The 15,964-nt window shown below is 39.4% G+C and overlaps 2 protein-coding genes across 2 annotated transcripts; both read left to right on the top strand.

The window, feature by feature from the left end:
- Positions 1-212: 212 nt before the first annotated feature.
- Positions 213-4,404, top strand: LOC146504906 (uncharacterized). The gene is made up of 4 exons (XM_085183047.1): positions 213-535; positions 621-747; positions 1,577-1,745; positions 1,981-4,404. The coding sequence occupies exons 1-4, from the start codon at positions 422-424 to the stop codon at positions 2,165-2,167; spliced, it is 597 nt and encodes a 198-aa protein (XP_085039173.1). The 5' UTR covers positions 213-421; the 3' UTR covers positions 2,168-4,404.
- A 1,458-nt stretch (positions 4,405-5,862) lies between these two features.
- On the top strand, positions 5,863-8,468 carry LOC146504905 (heme-binding protein 2-like). The gene is made up of 4 exons (XM_085183048.1): positions 5,863-6,025; positions 6,112-6,238; positions 6,853-7,021; positions 7,339-8,468. Exons 1-4 carry the CDS (start codon positions 5,915-5,917, stop codon positions 7,508-7,510), a joined length of 579 nt encoding a protein of 192 aa, XP_085039174.1. The 5' UTR covers positions 5,863-5,914; the 3' UTR covers positions 7,511-8,468.
- Positions 8,469-15,964: the final 7,496 nt, after the last annotated feature.

The following is a 15,964-nucleotide window of genomic DNA, read 5'->3' as shown; positions in this document are numbered from 1 at the left end:
GAAAATTTTATCTAAGTCTGCAGAGCACACCACAACCTATTCATAATTAGAAAAGAATATTTAAAAGTACACAAACTACTTAAAAGTTTAAAAGTGTTGCCCATCACACTCCAAACAAATGGGAAAAGGGTTTCTTATGTTCAATGGAAGCTGATAAAATGAAAGAAGACAAAAATATCACACACTTCTGTATGTCTCTTGGCCTTGAATTTGTTTTGTCACAAAACGTTTTCAGAGACAGCTTGTCTGTTTTGTGTTTCTTTTTCCAGAGACCAGATAAACTGCCTGATCTGCCTCGCAGCACAGCTATGTGGGCGTGTCTGATATAATCTGGTGCACTAGGGCATCACTTTGATGTACTTTTAAGTTGCAGTATTGTCTGTGGAGCTGGAGTTGCACTTCCTCAGAAGACTCAGTGAAGATGGCACAGGTGGTTTTTGCACTCTTAGCTGTGTTCCTGGTGTCACTCTGCACTGGACGGGCCTTTTGCCCAAAGGAAAAATGTCCTCAGTACAAAGTGGTTGAGACGCACCAGGTAGGCTTTGGAACAGTTCACAAATACTATTGGTGTGTTCTTATTTCTAGTCGATAAGTATAGTTTTTGCTTCTGTTGTGTGCAGGACTTTGAGGTGCGCTTATATGGTGCTACCGACTGGATTACCACAAAGCTCGACAGCACTGGAGTCAGGGATTATCTAGCTGCAAATTCACGCCTGAAGACCTACGTCAAGAGACAGGCTGAAGCAGGTACATGAGGCACTGAAATATTACTCGAGTATGTAATTTAGTTTGTGATGGCAGTAGCTAAACTAAACATGGACCTGTATAAATAAGTAATATGTTGATCTAAGATCTAAGATGATGTGCAGAACATCTAAATTAGTTGAGAAATGTAAGATTAAAATCAACATAACAACAACTAGAATCTGATACCTTGTATTCCTTTAGTCTTGTGTTACCTGGTTTAATATTCAAGTTGCCATATTAGAACCTGAGCTGTTGTGGAGGGAAATATTTTAAGAGAGTAGGATATTTGATAAATGCAATCATTTGTAAAATGAAATAAACCCTGGTCCCTAACCAGTACTTGAGAAACAAAATCCTCTTTAAAGAGTTCCCGCAATAACTTGCATCATATTAAACTGTTACAGGTAAGGAGCAGTTCATTTTCTATTTTTTATTATGTTCTATGGGGTTCTTTGGCAAAAAATAAGATTTCACATCATATCTTAAGAAATATATCACAAATTGAAATTTGACTCTTCAAGATTTTTTTTTTTGTCTTAAAAAACAGATTTAGTCCTTAGGCTTCCCACTTATTGGGGTTGCTTTAGCTCTAGTGGTAGAGCAGGTCGCCTACTAATTGGAAGGTTGGTGGTTTGATCCCCATCTGCTACAGTCTGCATGCTCTCCAGGTGCATCAGTGTATGAATGTGTGTGAAAGTTAGATAGAAAACGTGCTGGATGAATGAGGCCTAGTTGTGTAAAGTGTTTTGAGTGCTCAGAGTAGAGAAGCACTATATAAGAACCAGTCCATTTACCACTTTGAGTTCTGTACAATGTTTGTTTCTTTCAGGTTTTGAGATTCCTGATGATTGCTGGCCTGTACTGGTCACTGTTACTGAAGGTGAAGGTGATCCTAAAATGTCGGTGTGGTGGTTTGTTTCTTCTGGTGGCAAAAAGGCAGAAATATATGATCCATTAGTCAAACTAGAAACTAAACCTGAAGCCACTGTCTATGTAAGGTGAGCAGTGTGTCCATTTATCTTTTAAATCACTTTGATTTCTTCAGTAGATCCAAAGTTTTTCATTTTGCAGTTGTATTGTAGAATATAACTGCAAATTTGTGCAAAATTGTGAAGTTCTAAATGAACAAAATCAGTCATTATGACAGAAAAGAGAATTAAAAGAGAGCAGCTAACACACAGGTCTAAATCTCACAGGGAAAGATGACTCAATTTTGCTTTTCTTTGTTTTAAGGGTTTTCGGTGGTGCTCCAAGCACTGAGACTGGCCAGAAAAACACAAAGATTCTTCGTGAGGCCTTGGCTAAGACTGGGAAAACCTTTGATCCCAACACTCATGTTGCAGCTACCTATGAATCCTATTTTTCTTTTACTCACCACAATGAAATCTGGATCAGTGCTGCCTCACAACAACAGAACTAAGTAAATGCTCTTGTCAGGTTGCAGACCTTTTGCATTGGTCCCTCTAAAGCCCAGGAGGACTTAGCTCACAAAAATTTTTTGCTGGTTGATTGTTTAGAACAACCTTGATAACTTTTAGACTCTAACATGACATCTTATGTCTATTTCTGGATCATATATATTGAAGAGTTTATTTTTAACCATCTTATTCTTAAAATTTGAAAAGTGCATTGTCCCTAAGAGATACAAAATTGTTTTGACTTTTTTCTAAATTCCTGTTATTTCTTACTGGGTAATTTATATTCTGCAATAAAACAGCATTTTGTGAGCATTTTGCATTTTGTTACTGTGAAATTACACCTCCTATAAAAGTCCCTTCCCCACCTATACCTCACCTATCACTTTCATGAGCAAGTTCAGAGGCAAATTAGAAGATTCCACTCAGAAGTCTGCTGGACCAGAACGGGTGAACTCCCGTGCCCTCAATTCAATTTTCAATTCAATTCAATTCAATTCAATTTTATTTATATAGCGCCAAATCACAACAAAAGTCACCTCAAGGCGCTTCATAGATACAGAGAAAAACCCAACAATCATATGACCCCCTATGAGCAAGCACTTTGGCGACAGTGGGAAGGAAAAACTCCCTTTTAACAGGAAGAAACCTCCAGCAGAACCAGGCTCAGGAAGGGACGGCCATCTGCTGCGACCGGTTGGGGTGAGAGAAGGAAGACGGGATAAAAGACATGCTGTGGAAGAGAGACAGAGGTTAATAACAGATATGATTCAATGCAGAGAGGTCTGTTAATACATAGTGAGTGAGAAAGGTGACTGGAAAGGAAAAACTCAATGCATCATGGGAATCCCCCGGCAGCCTACGTCTATTGCAGCATAACTAAGGGAGGACTCAGGGTCACCTGGTCCAGCCCTAACTATATGCTTTAGCAAAAAGGAAAGTTTTAAGCCTAATCTTAAAAGTAGAGATAGTGTCTGTCTCCCGAATCCAAACTGGAAGCTGGTTCCACAGAAGAGGGGCCTGAAAACTGAAGGCTCTCCCTCCCATTCTACTCAAGGCCTGCTCCCCCCAGCTTTGTGAAGACTTTTATAAACCGATGAGTCTGAGTCTGCAGAGGGTCATTCCTTGTTCCTGTACCAAGGACACCACGTCCCAGTGGCCCCCAGGATTACAGACCTTTAGCACAGGCTTCCCATCTCATGAAGACACTGGAAAAACTCATTGTTGACCAGCTCCAACCTATGTTCAGGCCACATTAGGTTCCCCTTCATTTTGCTTACCAGGCCCCCCTTGGAGCTTGGGACGCCATCTGTTCAATCGCCCATCTGGACCAGCCAGCGAGCACTGTGAAGGTCAGGCTTTTTGACATTTAATACCATCAGGCCGATCCTCCTCGGTGATAAGCTGACAGCGATGCAGGTGGATGCCTCTCTTGTATCCTGGATTGGTGATTAGCTGACAAGAAGACCACAGTCTGTGCATCTCCAACACCGAGTGTCTGACAAGGTGATCAGCAACACAGGGGAACCCCAAGGGACCATCCTGTCCCCTTTTCCTTTCACCCTCTACACCACAGACTTCAGCCACTGCACAAAGACCTACCATCTTCAAAGGTTTTCTGATAACTATGGTTGGATACGACGAGTGATGAGGCTCAACATTACAAAAACCAAAGAAGTATTTGTGGACTTTTGAATTGAATGAGAACCAGGAAACCTGTGACCCCTGCAAAGGGGTCAATGTGGACATTGTGGAGGACTATAAATACCTTGAAATACACAGAGACAATAAACTGGACTGGGTTAAAAACACCACTGCACTCTACAGAAAGGGCCACGGTCGTCTCTATTTTCTGAGGCAGCTGAGTTTTTTTAACATCTGTCGGACAATGCTCAGGATTTTCTATGAGTGCTGGTCAAGTTACTTGAAAAAAGTAATTACTACCTAACTACTAATTATTTCTCCAAGAATGTAATCCCGTTACTTTACTGATTGCTTATTTTCAAAAGTAATTAGTTACTTTATTACTTAGTTACTTTAAAAAACATGTTTCACAACTTCAATACGTTATAAACTGATAGACCTTTCAGCCCAGTTCTATTTTTTTTCTGCATAATCCATCATATAAAATTGAATCAAATGAAAAAGTCTCTTTTTAAAAATTGTTTTATTAGTTTTAATCTTTTGACTTTATGCACATTGCATTAAGCAAAAATTAAATTACATGCAACAGTCTTTGACTTGAAGAAATGTGTTTAACATTTAAATCTATTTTCTGCATATTCAGCATATAAAACTGCAATAAATAAATAAAATTAAAGATTCAGCGGTTTCACATTCCCGTGGCAGCGTGCTAGGTGTTCGCTCAGATTTGAAGTTTTTTCGCTGTAGAAAGAAGTTTTCTTCCCACGCAGAGTGTACAGCGCACACTGTACAACAGAAGAGCCACCTCCACGGGACAAGACTCAGCTGTCCATCTGCATCTAAAGGACAAAGGTCACTCTTTTGAGGATGCCAATGTTCACATTTTGGACAGAGAAGACAGGTTTGAAAGAGGAGTGAAAAAAGCCATCTATGTCCAGTGTGAACGACCATCTTTGAACAGAGGCGGTGGTTTACGACACCAACTGTCTGCCATCTATAATCCAGTTCTGAGATCCCTTACCAGACGCCTTAACGCCCACTCACATCCTGAGCCATCTGACCTCAGGAAATCACATAGGGGCTAGGTTTCACAATGAGCTCATCCGAAACCTTGGCTGATAGTGACCCACACCCGTTTTCACACCTTGGTGTGTGTGATTAGGTAGAGGATCATTAGGGGTCCATTGTCCCCCTTGGGGGGACACTCCCACAGGGCTTACATCTTGGACTCTCCACCATTTGACCCTAGAACTGAAGAAGCTTCTCGGATGAGAGGTGAAACGTCTTCAAGCAACTGCAAGAAGTCCAGACGCTTTTCTTTCTAAACTCCTTAGACTACGATGACCTGGATGATTGAGAACCTTCACAGACACAGCCCGCACTAATGTTTTTGTCACTTTTTACATAATGAAACTGAAAGTAATGTCAGTACTTCCATGCTTTAAACGCTGCATGGCCGTACCCTCTCCTGCACAGTACTGCACATCTCACACTGTAAGTATGCACAAATGACTTAATTCTGCAACATAATAAAATATAAAGCAACATATAACTGAGCATTTGCTTTAACTTGCTGCATGTTTGTCTGCTGGCAACAGAATGCTTACACAAACAAACCCAGGATAGTAAGTGAAGCAATGTTACTTTGACAATAGCAAATCATAGCTAATACATATATAGAGAGAATAATGTGCATAATGTGCATAAAGTCAATACTTCTGGACTCTTGTCACAGGTGGCCAGTGCCATCCTCTATTCTCTTGCATGTTGCATGCTGGGGCAGCAGGTTGAGGGTCGCAGATCCAACAGATTCAATAAACTGATCCGCATGGCCAGTAATGGTGTGGGGATTGAGCTGGACTGGCTTAAGGTGGTGTTAGTGAGACGGATGTTGTCCAAGATAAGGACAATCACTCCCACACACGCCATGACATGGTGGCCAGTCAGAGGAGCACGTTCACCGTAATGCATGTAAAAAGACAAACTGGCCTGTCTTGCAGGTTGAAGAACTATGTGGGTGTGCCGCATAACATTAGACGTGGCACTGTGATTATCTTATTAAACAGGAGGACTTAGTCCAGAGCTCAGTTCATCAAGAGTCTGTGATCATGGCACAGGTAATGTTTGCACTCTTCGCACTTTTTCTGGTTTCAGTCTGCACAGGACAGGACTTTTGTGTGGGAAAGTGTCCCCACTACAAAGTACTCGAGGCCTACCCGGTAAGTTTTTGGAACAATTCAGATACAGAATTTGTGTCATCTTCTTTATAATGGTTCTTTAACATTTAACATTCTTTTGCATGCAGGACTTTGAGGTGCGCTTATATGATGCTTCCACCTGGATTACTACCAAGATTGACAGCTCCCAGTCCAGTGATGTCCTCGCTGCAAATTCACGGCTGAAGGATTATGTCAAGAAGCAAACTAAAGCAGGTATACGAGGAACTGAAAGTGCAAGTGTGTGATGTAGTTTGTTTTGTAATGTTGATGTATTTTGTCTCTTTTCAAACACAGTAATCCAAGAGATTACTTGTTTCAAATGGGCCATAAGAGGACCACAGCTATACAAATCAAATTAATTCACTAGTTACTGACTGATGCGTAGGTTTACAAAAACTAAAACTGATTATTTCCTGGTACCACTTGTAAGTACGAGGTAAGCAAAGTAAAGGAAGACAAGGTCTTATTATACATATATATTATATAAAAGTATATAAAACAGGTACAACTGGTTCTCCATAAGAAGAGTTGTTTGATTTTTATTCAAAACTGAAAGAAAGAAGAAAAAGGGGAGCTCAAATCTAAAATTTGTAACTTAAACACATTTGTACTGTTTTATTGTCCATATTAAAGAAATACTTGATATAGCATGGAGTCATTTTTCTTATTAAAAAATGTATTGGATTTGAAAAAAATATTTAAAGACTATAAAATTTCATAAAGCGCTGACTTATTTCAGAAATGTTTTAGCTCGGAATTTCCGCAGCCCCACACATTTTCAGTAAAATGCTCCTTCAAGCATGTTTTTCTTTCTTTTTCTCTTCCAGGTTTTGAGATCTCTAGTGACGCTTGGCCTGCACTGGTCAAGGTCACAGATGGTAAAGGTGATCCTAAATTTTCCTTGTCCTGGTTTATTCCTCCTGGTACCACAACACCTGAAAATTCTGATCCCTTGGTCCAACTGGAAAGTAAACCTGAAGCCACCGTGTATGTAAGGTGAGAAACAAGTCCATTTATCTAGTTTTTCCCCAGAAAACCAAGAAAGACTTTAATTCAGCAGTTATTTTGTAAATCTGTAAACATGTTACCACCTAACAAATACTAAAAAGGGAGGAACATTAATTTTGGACTAAGCTTCACCAGATTCCAATTTGGGGGTCAGAAAGAGAATTAACTATTAAAATTACTTACAGAATAAACTTGCAATGATAGCAAGTTTTTAAAAGCATTAAAAGGAGGGCAAAGCCTATATCTCCTTAGTCTTTGGCCAACCTGAAAGATATCTAGAATTCTGCTTTGTTGTCTGCTCTAAGGAGTTTCGGTGGCGCTCCAAGCATCCAGAGTGGCCAAGAAAATGCAAAGAAGCTTCGTGAGGCCCTGATTACAGCTGGGAAAACCTTTGATCATGACATGTACAATGGAGCTGGATATGAATCATATTTCTCTTTTACTCACCACAATGAAATTTGGATCTACGCTCCCTGACAACAGCAGACATCGTGAGCTGAACAAAATCTTTTCATCATGTAATCAAAGTGGGTTTTTCCATAGACATCATTTACTGTTTCACTTGCAGTAAAAAATCATGCACTGTATTTTTTAGGGAGCATCCGTAGATTTTGTGTTCTCTCCACAAGGGTTTACTTTTTTAAGTGTGTGTTTTGTGTCTTTTTCTATTTCTTTATTTCTTTACTGTTTGCAAAAGCCCTTGTTTTTAATTTCATGCATTGGTAGAATGTTCCTTACATGAGTCAGCCCTGGAGGAACTTTCATGCAGGTCTCCAATTACACAGAAATGCAGTTAGACTTGTTTGTGCTAAAGCTGAACATACCTCCAGGGTCATTGTTTCTGGGCTACGTCCTGACATACTGGTTTATCTGCACGTAAATAAAGATTGCTTGCAAATAATAACGCATGTTACACTTGACTACCTGTCATGATCCAGACTCCGTGTTTATGTTATTATTATTCTGTGGTTTTGGTTATTTTGGGGTTCTTGTACATTCCCTGTTCACGTTTCATGTTCCTATGTTCTGTGTTCCCCAGTCTGTGTGAAGTCTGTGTGTTGTGTCATTGCGTGTATGTGTTTCCTGTTTTATTGTGAAGGTCTGCGTCTTATGTGAGTGTTTTCAGTTTGCCTCCCTTGTCTCGTCACGTTAATCACTCCCAGCTGTGTTCCCCACCTGTGTGTAATCTCCCTGTGTTCTCTGAGTGTATTTTAGTCGTGTCTTCCGTCTTAGTAGTTGCTGGTTTGTCTGCGTTATTCCGTGTTTGTTCCTCCATCTTCCTGGTGATTCTCCCTGCAAGGTACCCTCGTTCGTGTTCTGGCTTTGTGTTAAATTTTAGTTTTCCCAGTTTAGAGTATTGTCTGTTCTGTTCCTCGCCCCCCCTTCCTGTTGTGCTGTATTTCACCTTTTGTTAATAAAGCTCACTCACTACTTAGCAGTCCGCATCTTGGATCCTTATCTCCATTCCACACGTCTGCATGTAGGCGTGACACCTTTAGAAACTAAAAGATCCTCCCATAACAAAAACATTTTTGTTTGTTTTGAGAACCTATGGTTACCCTTTCTGTTTGTTTAGATGCATAATTACATGAAACTGCAACAGTCACAGAAACATAGCTAACTACAACTGAAATAAAAAAGCCATCTACTTTGTAATAACAATTTTTGTAGCGTCTGAGCCTGTTTGTTTGTCCTTGTTTTATATTTTGAAAAATAAAAATAAATTATATATTTTTTAAAAAAGCCATCTACATAGCTACACCTGAAGATTGCTAACATCTACCTTCAAAGAAGAATAGCTAACAACACATAATCCACAGACAGACAGCTCAGTAGGCTAGAGCAGATTTTCCAGTGAGCAACATGGGTATATGCCCATGCCCACAGTTCAGAGTTCATTACATTTTTAACTAGCTCCCACAGTAATATATTAAATACCAGGCACAGGCCGAGTCTCAGATGGGAGGTGAAACGTCTTCAAGCAACTTAAAGAAGTCCAGACGCTTTTCTTTGCAAGCTCCTTTGACTACAATGACCTGGATGACTGAGAACCTTCACAGACACAGATATGGAGACCAACTTCTTGGAATGCTCATGTTTTTTAAAGCAGGTCGATGTGATTTATGGAGTGCCAAACAAATTCCACCTGGTCATGGCTGATTTATGATGGTCTGCATGGAGCCTATGTAGTAGTGATGGGATTTCCGGCTCTTTTTAGAGAACTGGCTCTTTCGGCTCCCAACCGGCTCTTCAGGTTGTTTTGTTGCTTTAATTAATTTATTATTAACAATAATATAAAATTATGCACAAAAGGAATTACTAATGTAAAAAAAAATGTGGTTTTATTTATATATGTTTATATATAAATATATACGGTGGCCCCTAGAGACAAAGCACGTACAAACTCCAAAACACATTTTTAGCATTAATTGAACTTCCAAAACAGAGCAACCCTAGATCACTTAAATTACACAATTGAAAGCATATGTGTATTGTTTGTGTATTTACACACAAGCACTCATATATATTCAAATAATTGAAAAAAATGTTCATTTACCTGTTACTACCACACACCAAATCCGGTCGTTGGTACTTCCTGGCTTGTGTAGCCACTAGGTAACAAAAAGCTCAACACTGCCCCTGTTTTGTACGTGCTTTGGGGTTTGTAGGTGCTTTGGAGTTTTTACGTGTTTTGGAGTTCGTGCATGTTTCGTCTCTAGGGGCCACCGTAAGTATACTTTTATTTATTCACTCCACATAAAATGTAATAAATAAATCATATAATACAAAAACCAACTATTTACATTTCAACTTTTAACTATTTAAATTTTCAGCTTTTTCCTTTTAAACAAATTTAAAGTGAAACAACACAAAACACTGCAAACCACAACACAATTAAATATAAACATGAAAAAATATGAAAACAAAAAGAAGATGCACATTCTCTGTCATATGGGCCTGCATGAATAAACTTTCTGAATCCTTTATCATCCGCAACTGAAAATAGTTGTGGATCATTACTATACTTTTCTAATGTGACGTTGTTTCCCTGGCTCTCTTTCTCTCTCTTTCCCTCCTGCTCTCTTGCCGTGTAGTGTAACTACCGCCCCTCCCCCCTCTTCCCAGCGCAAACACAGGGCTCGCTTGCGGAGTGAAGCGGAAAAAAAGTGCAAGAGAGAGGGTGAGAGAAAGAAAAAAAACCCACGGCTCCCAATAAGGAGTCGGCTCGCGTAGTTCACTTCAAAGAGTCGGCTCTAAGAGCCGTTTCGTTCGCGACCGACACATCACTACTATGTAGAGCCTGCATAAGCAGAGGTGGCAAAAGCACAGACATTCTGTACTTAAACAGAAGTACAGATACTAGTGTTAAAAAATGCTCCATTAAAAGTTGAAGTACTGATTGAACTTTCTGCAGTGTACTTTCCAGTTTTCATAAATTTCCAGTTTATCAAACACCACTGAACAGTCTAACCTCTCTTCTTCCTCTCCTGTCCTTATCTTCATCTCTGAGTGAAGCTGGACCTTTAGCTAGCAACTAACCGTGAAACACACAGCACATAAACAGTTTGCTGATGCTTGTTGAGCTGATTGAAATGTTACATTTTAAATTGCCACTTATAAAAATATTACTCCCTTTATGCTCGCTCCTCTTCTGTAGAATTAGCTAGATGTTAAAGTTGCAACTTATAGACAGCTGCAGTTGCTCCGGTGTTGTGCCAAAGGTTTTTGCATCTGTCATCTGTTTTTATGATGACAGATGCAAAAACACAAACAGGACTTCATGTGTTACTGTTTGGGCCCAAATGAGTTGAAGGCTCGCAGTGGTGCAAATAACTCCCCTCAAATGCATTAAACCAAACGTAATGGGCCCATTTTGAAAATGTAAGGAATAGAAAGTACGTATGTATTTGTTTAAAAATGTAGAGAATAAAAGTAAAAAGTAGTCAGAAAGAAAACTACTCAAGTAAAGTACAGGTACCTGAAAATCATGCTAAAGTAGAGTAACGAAGTATTTGTACTTTGTTGCTTCCCACTTCTGTGCTTAAGTAGCCAAATTTGTTGCCAACATTTATGCTTGTGGGTGGTTAGATGTATATATGTTAATTACTGTGTGTGTCCCGATGTGCTGGCCCTTAGGATAAGATTTTTTTCCTTCTGAGTTCACACTCTTTGTTGTGGTCAATTCTGTTTTATTTATTTATTTATTTGTTTGTTTGTTTGTTTGTTTGTTTGTTTTTCAGAGCGAAACATATTTGTCCTGAAACTTTTCTATTTCTTCGTTCATGCCCTAACATCCATTTCATTAGTCTCAACAATCTCATGACATTTGTGGGTTCTTATATTTATGCTGTTATTTTATTTATTTACTTTTTAAACGGAGATAATTATTGCTATTCTTAAAAAAAATGCAGAGATAAAGTAGCAATCAATGCACTGGAATTGGCCAGTGCAGGCTGTGTCTACCTGACGTGTAGTTACATTTCTTGGAAGGTGCATTAAGGTTATGGGGTAGGGGTTTACAGTTACATTGTAAGTTATGATGTACATTTTTTCACACGTGTCTAAATCAGGCATAACTTAACAGCTTCTCATCTGACAGGTGCAGCTAATGCCAGTTAATGAGCTGAGCCATTTGAATATTAGCATCTGATTGGTTTCAATTTTCTCTTTCTCTCTCTGTGATAACAGCAATAGTCAAGTGTCAACACTATGCTAATGCTGCTGCTGTGATTAGCAGTACATTTTGCCCCAAAAAGAAAACTCAGTCACTTTTTTAAAAGTATTTCAGGGCTTAAGTTACTGTGGAAAAGTCTTTGGGGCACCAAAGCAAGGTTAACCGCTCTGGCTAGGCCTGTTAGCAGCTAATGCTAAATCAAGATGAAGGGTTAATAATGTCTTGATGCATGCTCGTTTTCAGTGGAAGAAACGTTTTGTCACTCATCCAAGTGACTTCTTCAGTGTGCAGACTCCTACTAAAGACACTAGATCCAGATGAACAGAATCAACTTTTAGGGAAAGGTTAATGTGGTTTCCTTCACTTTTTAGATTGGTGAAGAACTATTGCTAAGTAGGCCATAGACTAGCTGCTGCAGACATGAATAAACTTGCATATCTCTGTTCAGGAATTGCAAATAGAGTAGAGATGCTGAGAGCAGGTCCAGTATTTACACTCCAAAACCACGAGTGACTGTTTTCAAACTGACAGCATGAGGTGCTAGACAGCAACTGGACTAACTGACAGAAGGACCTGATGCATCGTGGGAATTTTTCGTTAAGTTAAATATGTGTTTGTAAGCTAATAAGTAAATAACTTCTATAGCTAGCTAGCTAAAATGAGCATTCAGCTCATGTTGATAACACAGCTGATGTCAACAAAAGAGGATTACAGCTATACAAAAAAGAAATGTTTAATAGTTATTTGTTAAAGCCAAATGGTGACAAATATCCAGGTTACAAAGCAGTCTGAATTATTCTGAGTTTACAGGTTTAGGACTCTGCACAGCTAATGTGTTATTCAGTGATACCTCTATCAGTTTTTCGGTTATCCTACAGGTGACCACGATGGAGAACAACCAAACCACAACTGGAAAGCTGCTTCTTAAAACCAGCTTCTAACAGTGTGTCTGCTAATCCAGTTAATGTATTAAGAAGAAATGAACTTGAATGATTGCATGATTAGATGGTGTATAAATTATAGATGTTAAGATGTGTCCCTATTTCTGTATAGCGATGTATATTGCACATCTTACTTAAGCAATTCAACCCAGTATCACAGCAAAAAAGGACAGACATGCCAGTCCACCGAGGGGAGAGGCAAAGTGTGAAACCAGTTGAACTCTTTTTGATTTGAATGTCACACTTCATAATCATTCGGTTTAATTAAATTGAATTGTGAATGATTTTGAATTACTTTAATCTACTGTAAGTATCGCTGTCTTCAACTATTTCTGTATACTTTGAGCTACAGAAAATTCTGGTATCAAAACTTTCAGGGGGTTTTTCAGTTGTTTTTTTTCCCCTTTTTTCAGACAGTGGCAATTTAACTGTTTTTAAGTTTTCAGACCTTTCTTAAAATTAGAATGATTTCCTGATGTGGACTCCAAGTGGACTTACAAAAAGTATAACTATAGATAGTTTAAAAATGGATGTAGCTAACTATGATGGCTAACTAAAGTAAAAAATAATAAATAAAAATATAGCTTGGTACAACAGCTGTACCAGCCTAAGCTAAATCTCACTCACTTGTATGTACACAGAGATGGTTTTGAGTACTTGAGATTCAGGTAGAAATACAAATATTATATCTTTACATCGACTTGTGTAGGATAATAAAATGACAGAAATGACTGTTGTATTTCTTAACATTTTAAAATAACATGAGTTATCCCGACTGAAGTAAAAAAAAAAAAAAAAGATTATTAGAGGGAAATGTGAGTGCGATGCCTAATTTCTAACACTAGAGGGAGTTGTAGGACTGTTTAATAAATTGTTGACGCACACCTGTTAACAGTGTTGAGCAGTGTGTCTTTTATAAAAGAGAAGTGTGTCCTATTCATCGTTTACTTAGCATATTTGTTTACTTACCCTACTCATTTGCTATCGTATATGTGTGACCCACAGTAAATATTAATTAATTTTATAAATTTTAACAACAACAGAGCTGATTAGAAAATAAAATCAGAAAATAAAAGTACTAAAAACACTTAAGAATGTAAAGTAGTAGCTTTAGTTTTAATATACTGTCAGTTCCCACTACCAGTAACATGACTTGTTTTTAGTTTTTGAAGGTTATGTTGCTTGTAATGTCTCCTTAGAAACTTGACTGTGAAAACACTTTAACTATGGTGTGCTATGCACTACCAATCAAAGGTTTGGGCACACCATCTATGAATGAACACATATGGAACTATGTAGTAAACAAAAAAAGTGTAAAACACGTTTTATATTGTAGATTCTTCAAAACAGCCACCCTTTGCTTTGATTACTGCTTTGCACACTCTCAGCATTCTATCGATGAGCTTCATGAGGTTGTCGCCTGAAATGGTTTTCCAACAGTCCTGAGAGAGTTCCCAGAGATGCTGAACCCTTGTTGGTCCTTTTACCTTCACTCTGCAGTCCATCTCATCCCAAACCACTGGGTTTAGGTCAGGTGACTGTGGAGGCCAGGCCATGGTGCAGCACACTATCACTCTACTTCTTGGTCAAATAGCCCTTACACAGCCTAGAGGTGTGTATGGGATCATTGTCCTGTTGAAAAATAAATGATGGTCCAACTAAACGCAAACTGGATGGGATGGCATGTTGCTGCTGGATGCTTTGGTAGCCATGCTGGTTCAGTGTGTCTTCAATTTTGAACAAATCCCCAACAGTGTCACCAGCAAAGCACTCCCACACCATCACACCTCCTCCTCACGGTGGGAATCATGCATGCAGAGATATGTAAAAATTCACCTTTTCTGTGTTACACATGCAGACTATGGAACCAAAGATCTCAAATTTGGACTCATCAGACCAAAGCACACATTTCCACTGCTCTAATGTCCGTTCCTTGTGTTTCTTGGCCCAAACAAATTTTTTCTGCTTGTTGCTTCTCCTTAGTCGTGGTTTCTTAGCAGCTATTTGACCATAAAGGCAGACTCCTCTGAACAGTTGATATAGAGATGTGCTACTGGAACTCTGTGTGGAATTTATCTGGGCTCTAATCTGAGGTGCTGTTAAACTGCGATTTCTGAGGCTGGTGACTCGGATGAATTTATCCTCAGCACCAGAGGTGACTCATTTTCTGGGGCGGCCCTCATGTGAGCTAGTTTTGTTGTACCACTTGATGGTTTTTGTGCCTGCACTTGGGGACACATTCAAACATTTAGCAATTTTCCGGACTGACTGACCTTCAGTTCTTAAAGTAATGATGGACTGTCGTTTCTCTTTTGTTAGCTGATTGGTTCTTGCCATAATATGAATTGTAGTAGTTGTGAAATAGGGCTATTAGCTAACTACCTGACTTCTGCACAACACAAGAGATTCCACAAATAAACCCTGACAAGGCACACCTGTGAAGTGAAAACCATTCTAGGTGACTACATGATGAAGCTCAGTGAAAGAAGGTAAAGTGTTTGCAGCACTGTCAACAAAGCAAAGGTTGGCTACTTTGAGGTATCTAAACTATAAGATACAGTGGGGCAAAAAAGTATTTAGTCAGCCACCGATTGTGCAAGTTCCCCCACTTAAAATGATGACAGAGGTCAGTAATTTGCACCAGAGGTACACTTCAACTGTGAGAGACAGAATGTGAAAAAAAAATCCATGAATTCACATGGTAGGATTTGTAAAGAATTTATTCGTAAATCAGGGTGGAAAATAAGTATTTGGTCACCTCAAACAAGGAAAATCCCTGGCTCTCACAGACCTGTAACGTCTTCTGTAAGAAGCTTTTCTGTCCCCCACTCGTTACCTGTATGAATGGCACCTGTTTGACCTCATCATCTGTATAAAAGACACCTGTCCACAGCCTCAACCAGTCAGACTCCAAACTCCGCCATGGCCAAGACCAAAGAGCTTTCGAAGGACACCAGGAAAAGAATTGTAGACCTGCACCAGACTGGGAAGAGTGAATCTACAATAGGCAAGCAGCTTGGTGTGAAAAAATCAACTGTGGGAGCAATCATCAGAAAATGGAAGACATACAAGACCACTGATAATCTCCCTCGATCTGGGGCTCCACGCAAGATCTCATCCCGTGGGGTCAAAATGATCATGAGAAGGTGAGCAAAGATCCCAGAACCACACGGGGGGACCTGGTGAATGACCTGCAGAGAGCTGGGACCAAAGTAACAAAGGTCACCATCAGTAACACACTACAACGGCAGGGAATCAAATCCCGCAGTGCCAGACGTGTTCCGCTGCTGAAGCCAGTGCATGTCCAGGCCCGTC

The sequence above is a fragment of the Neolamprologus multifasciatus genome, chromosome 13 (assembly GCF_963576455.1).
Source record: "Neolamprologus multifasciatus chromosome 13, fNeoMul1.2, whole genome shotgun sequence".
Lineage (NCBI taxonomy): Eukaryota > Metazoa > Chordata > Actinopteri > Cichliformes > Cichlidae > Neolamprologus > Neolamprologus multifasciatus.
Note: the sequence above shows the minus strand (reverse complement) of the source record. Positions and strands in the feature narration are given on the sequence as shown.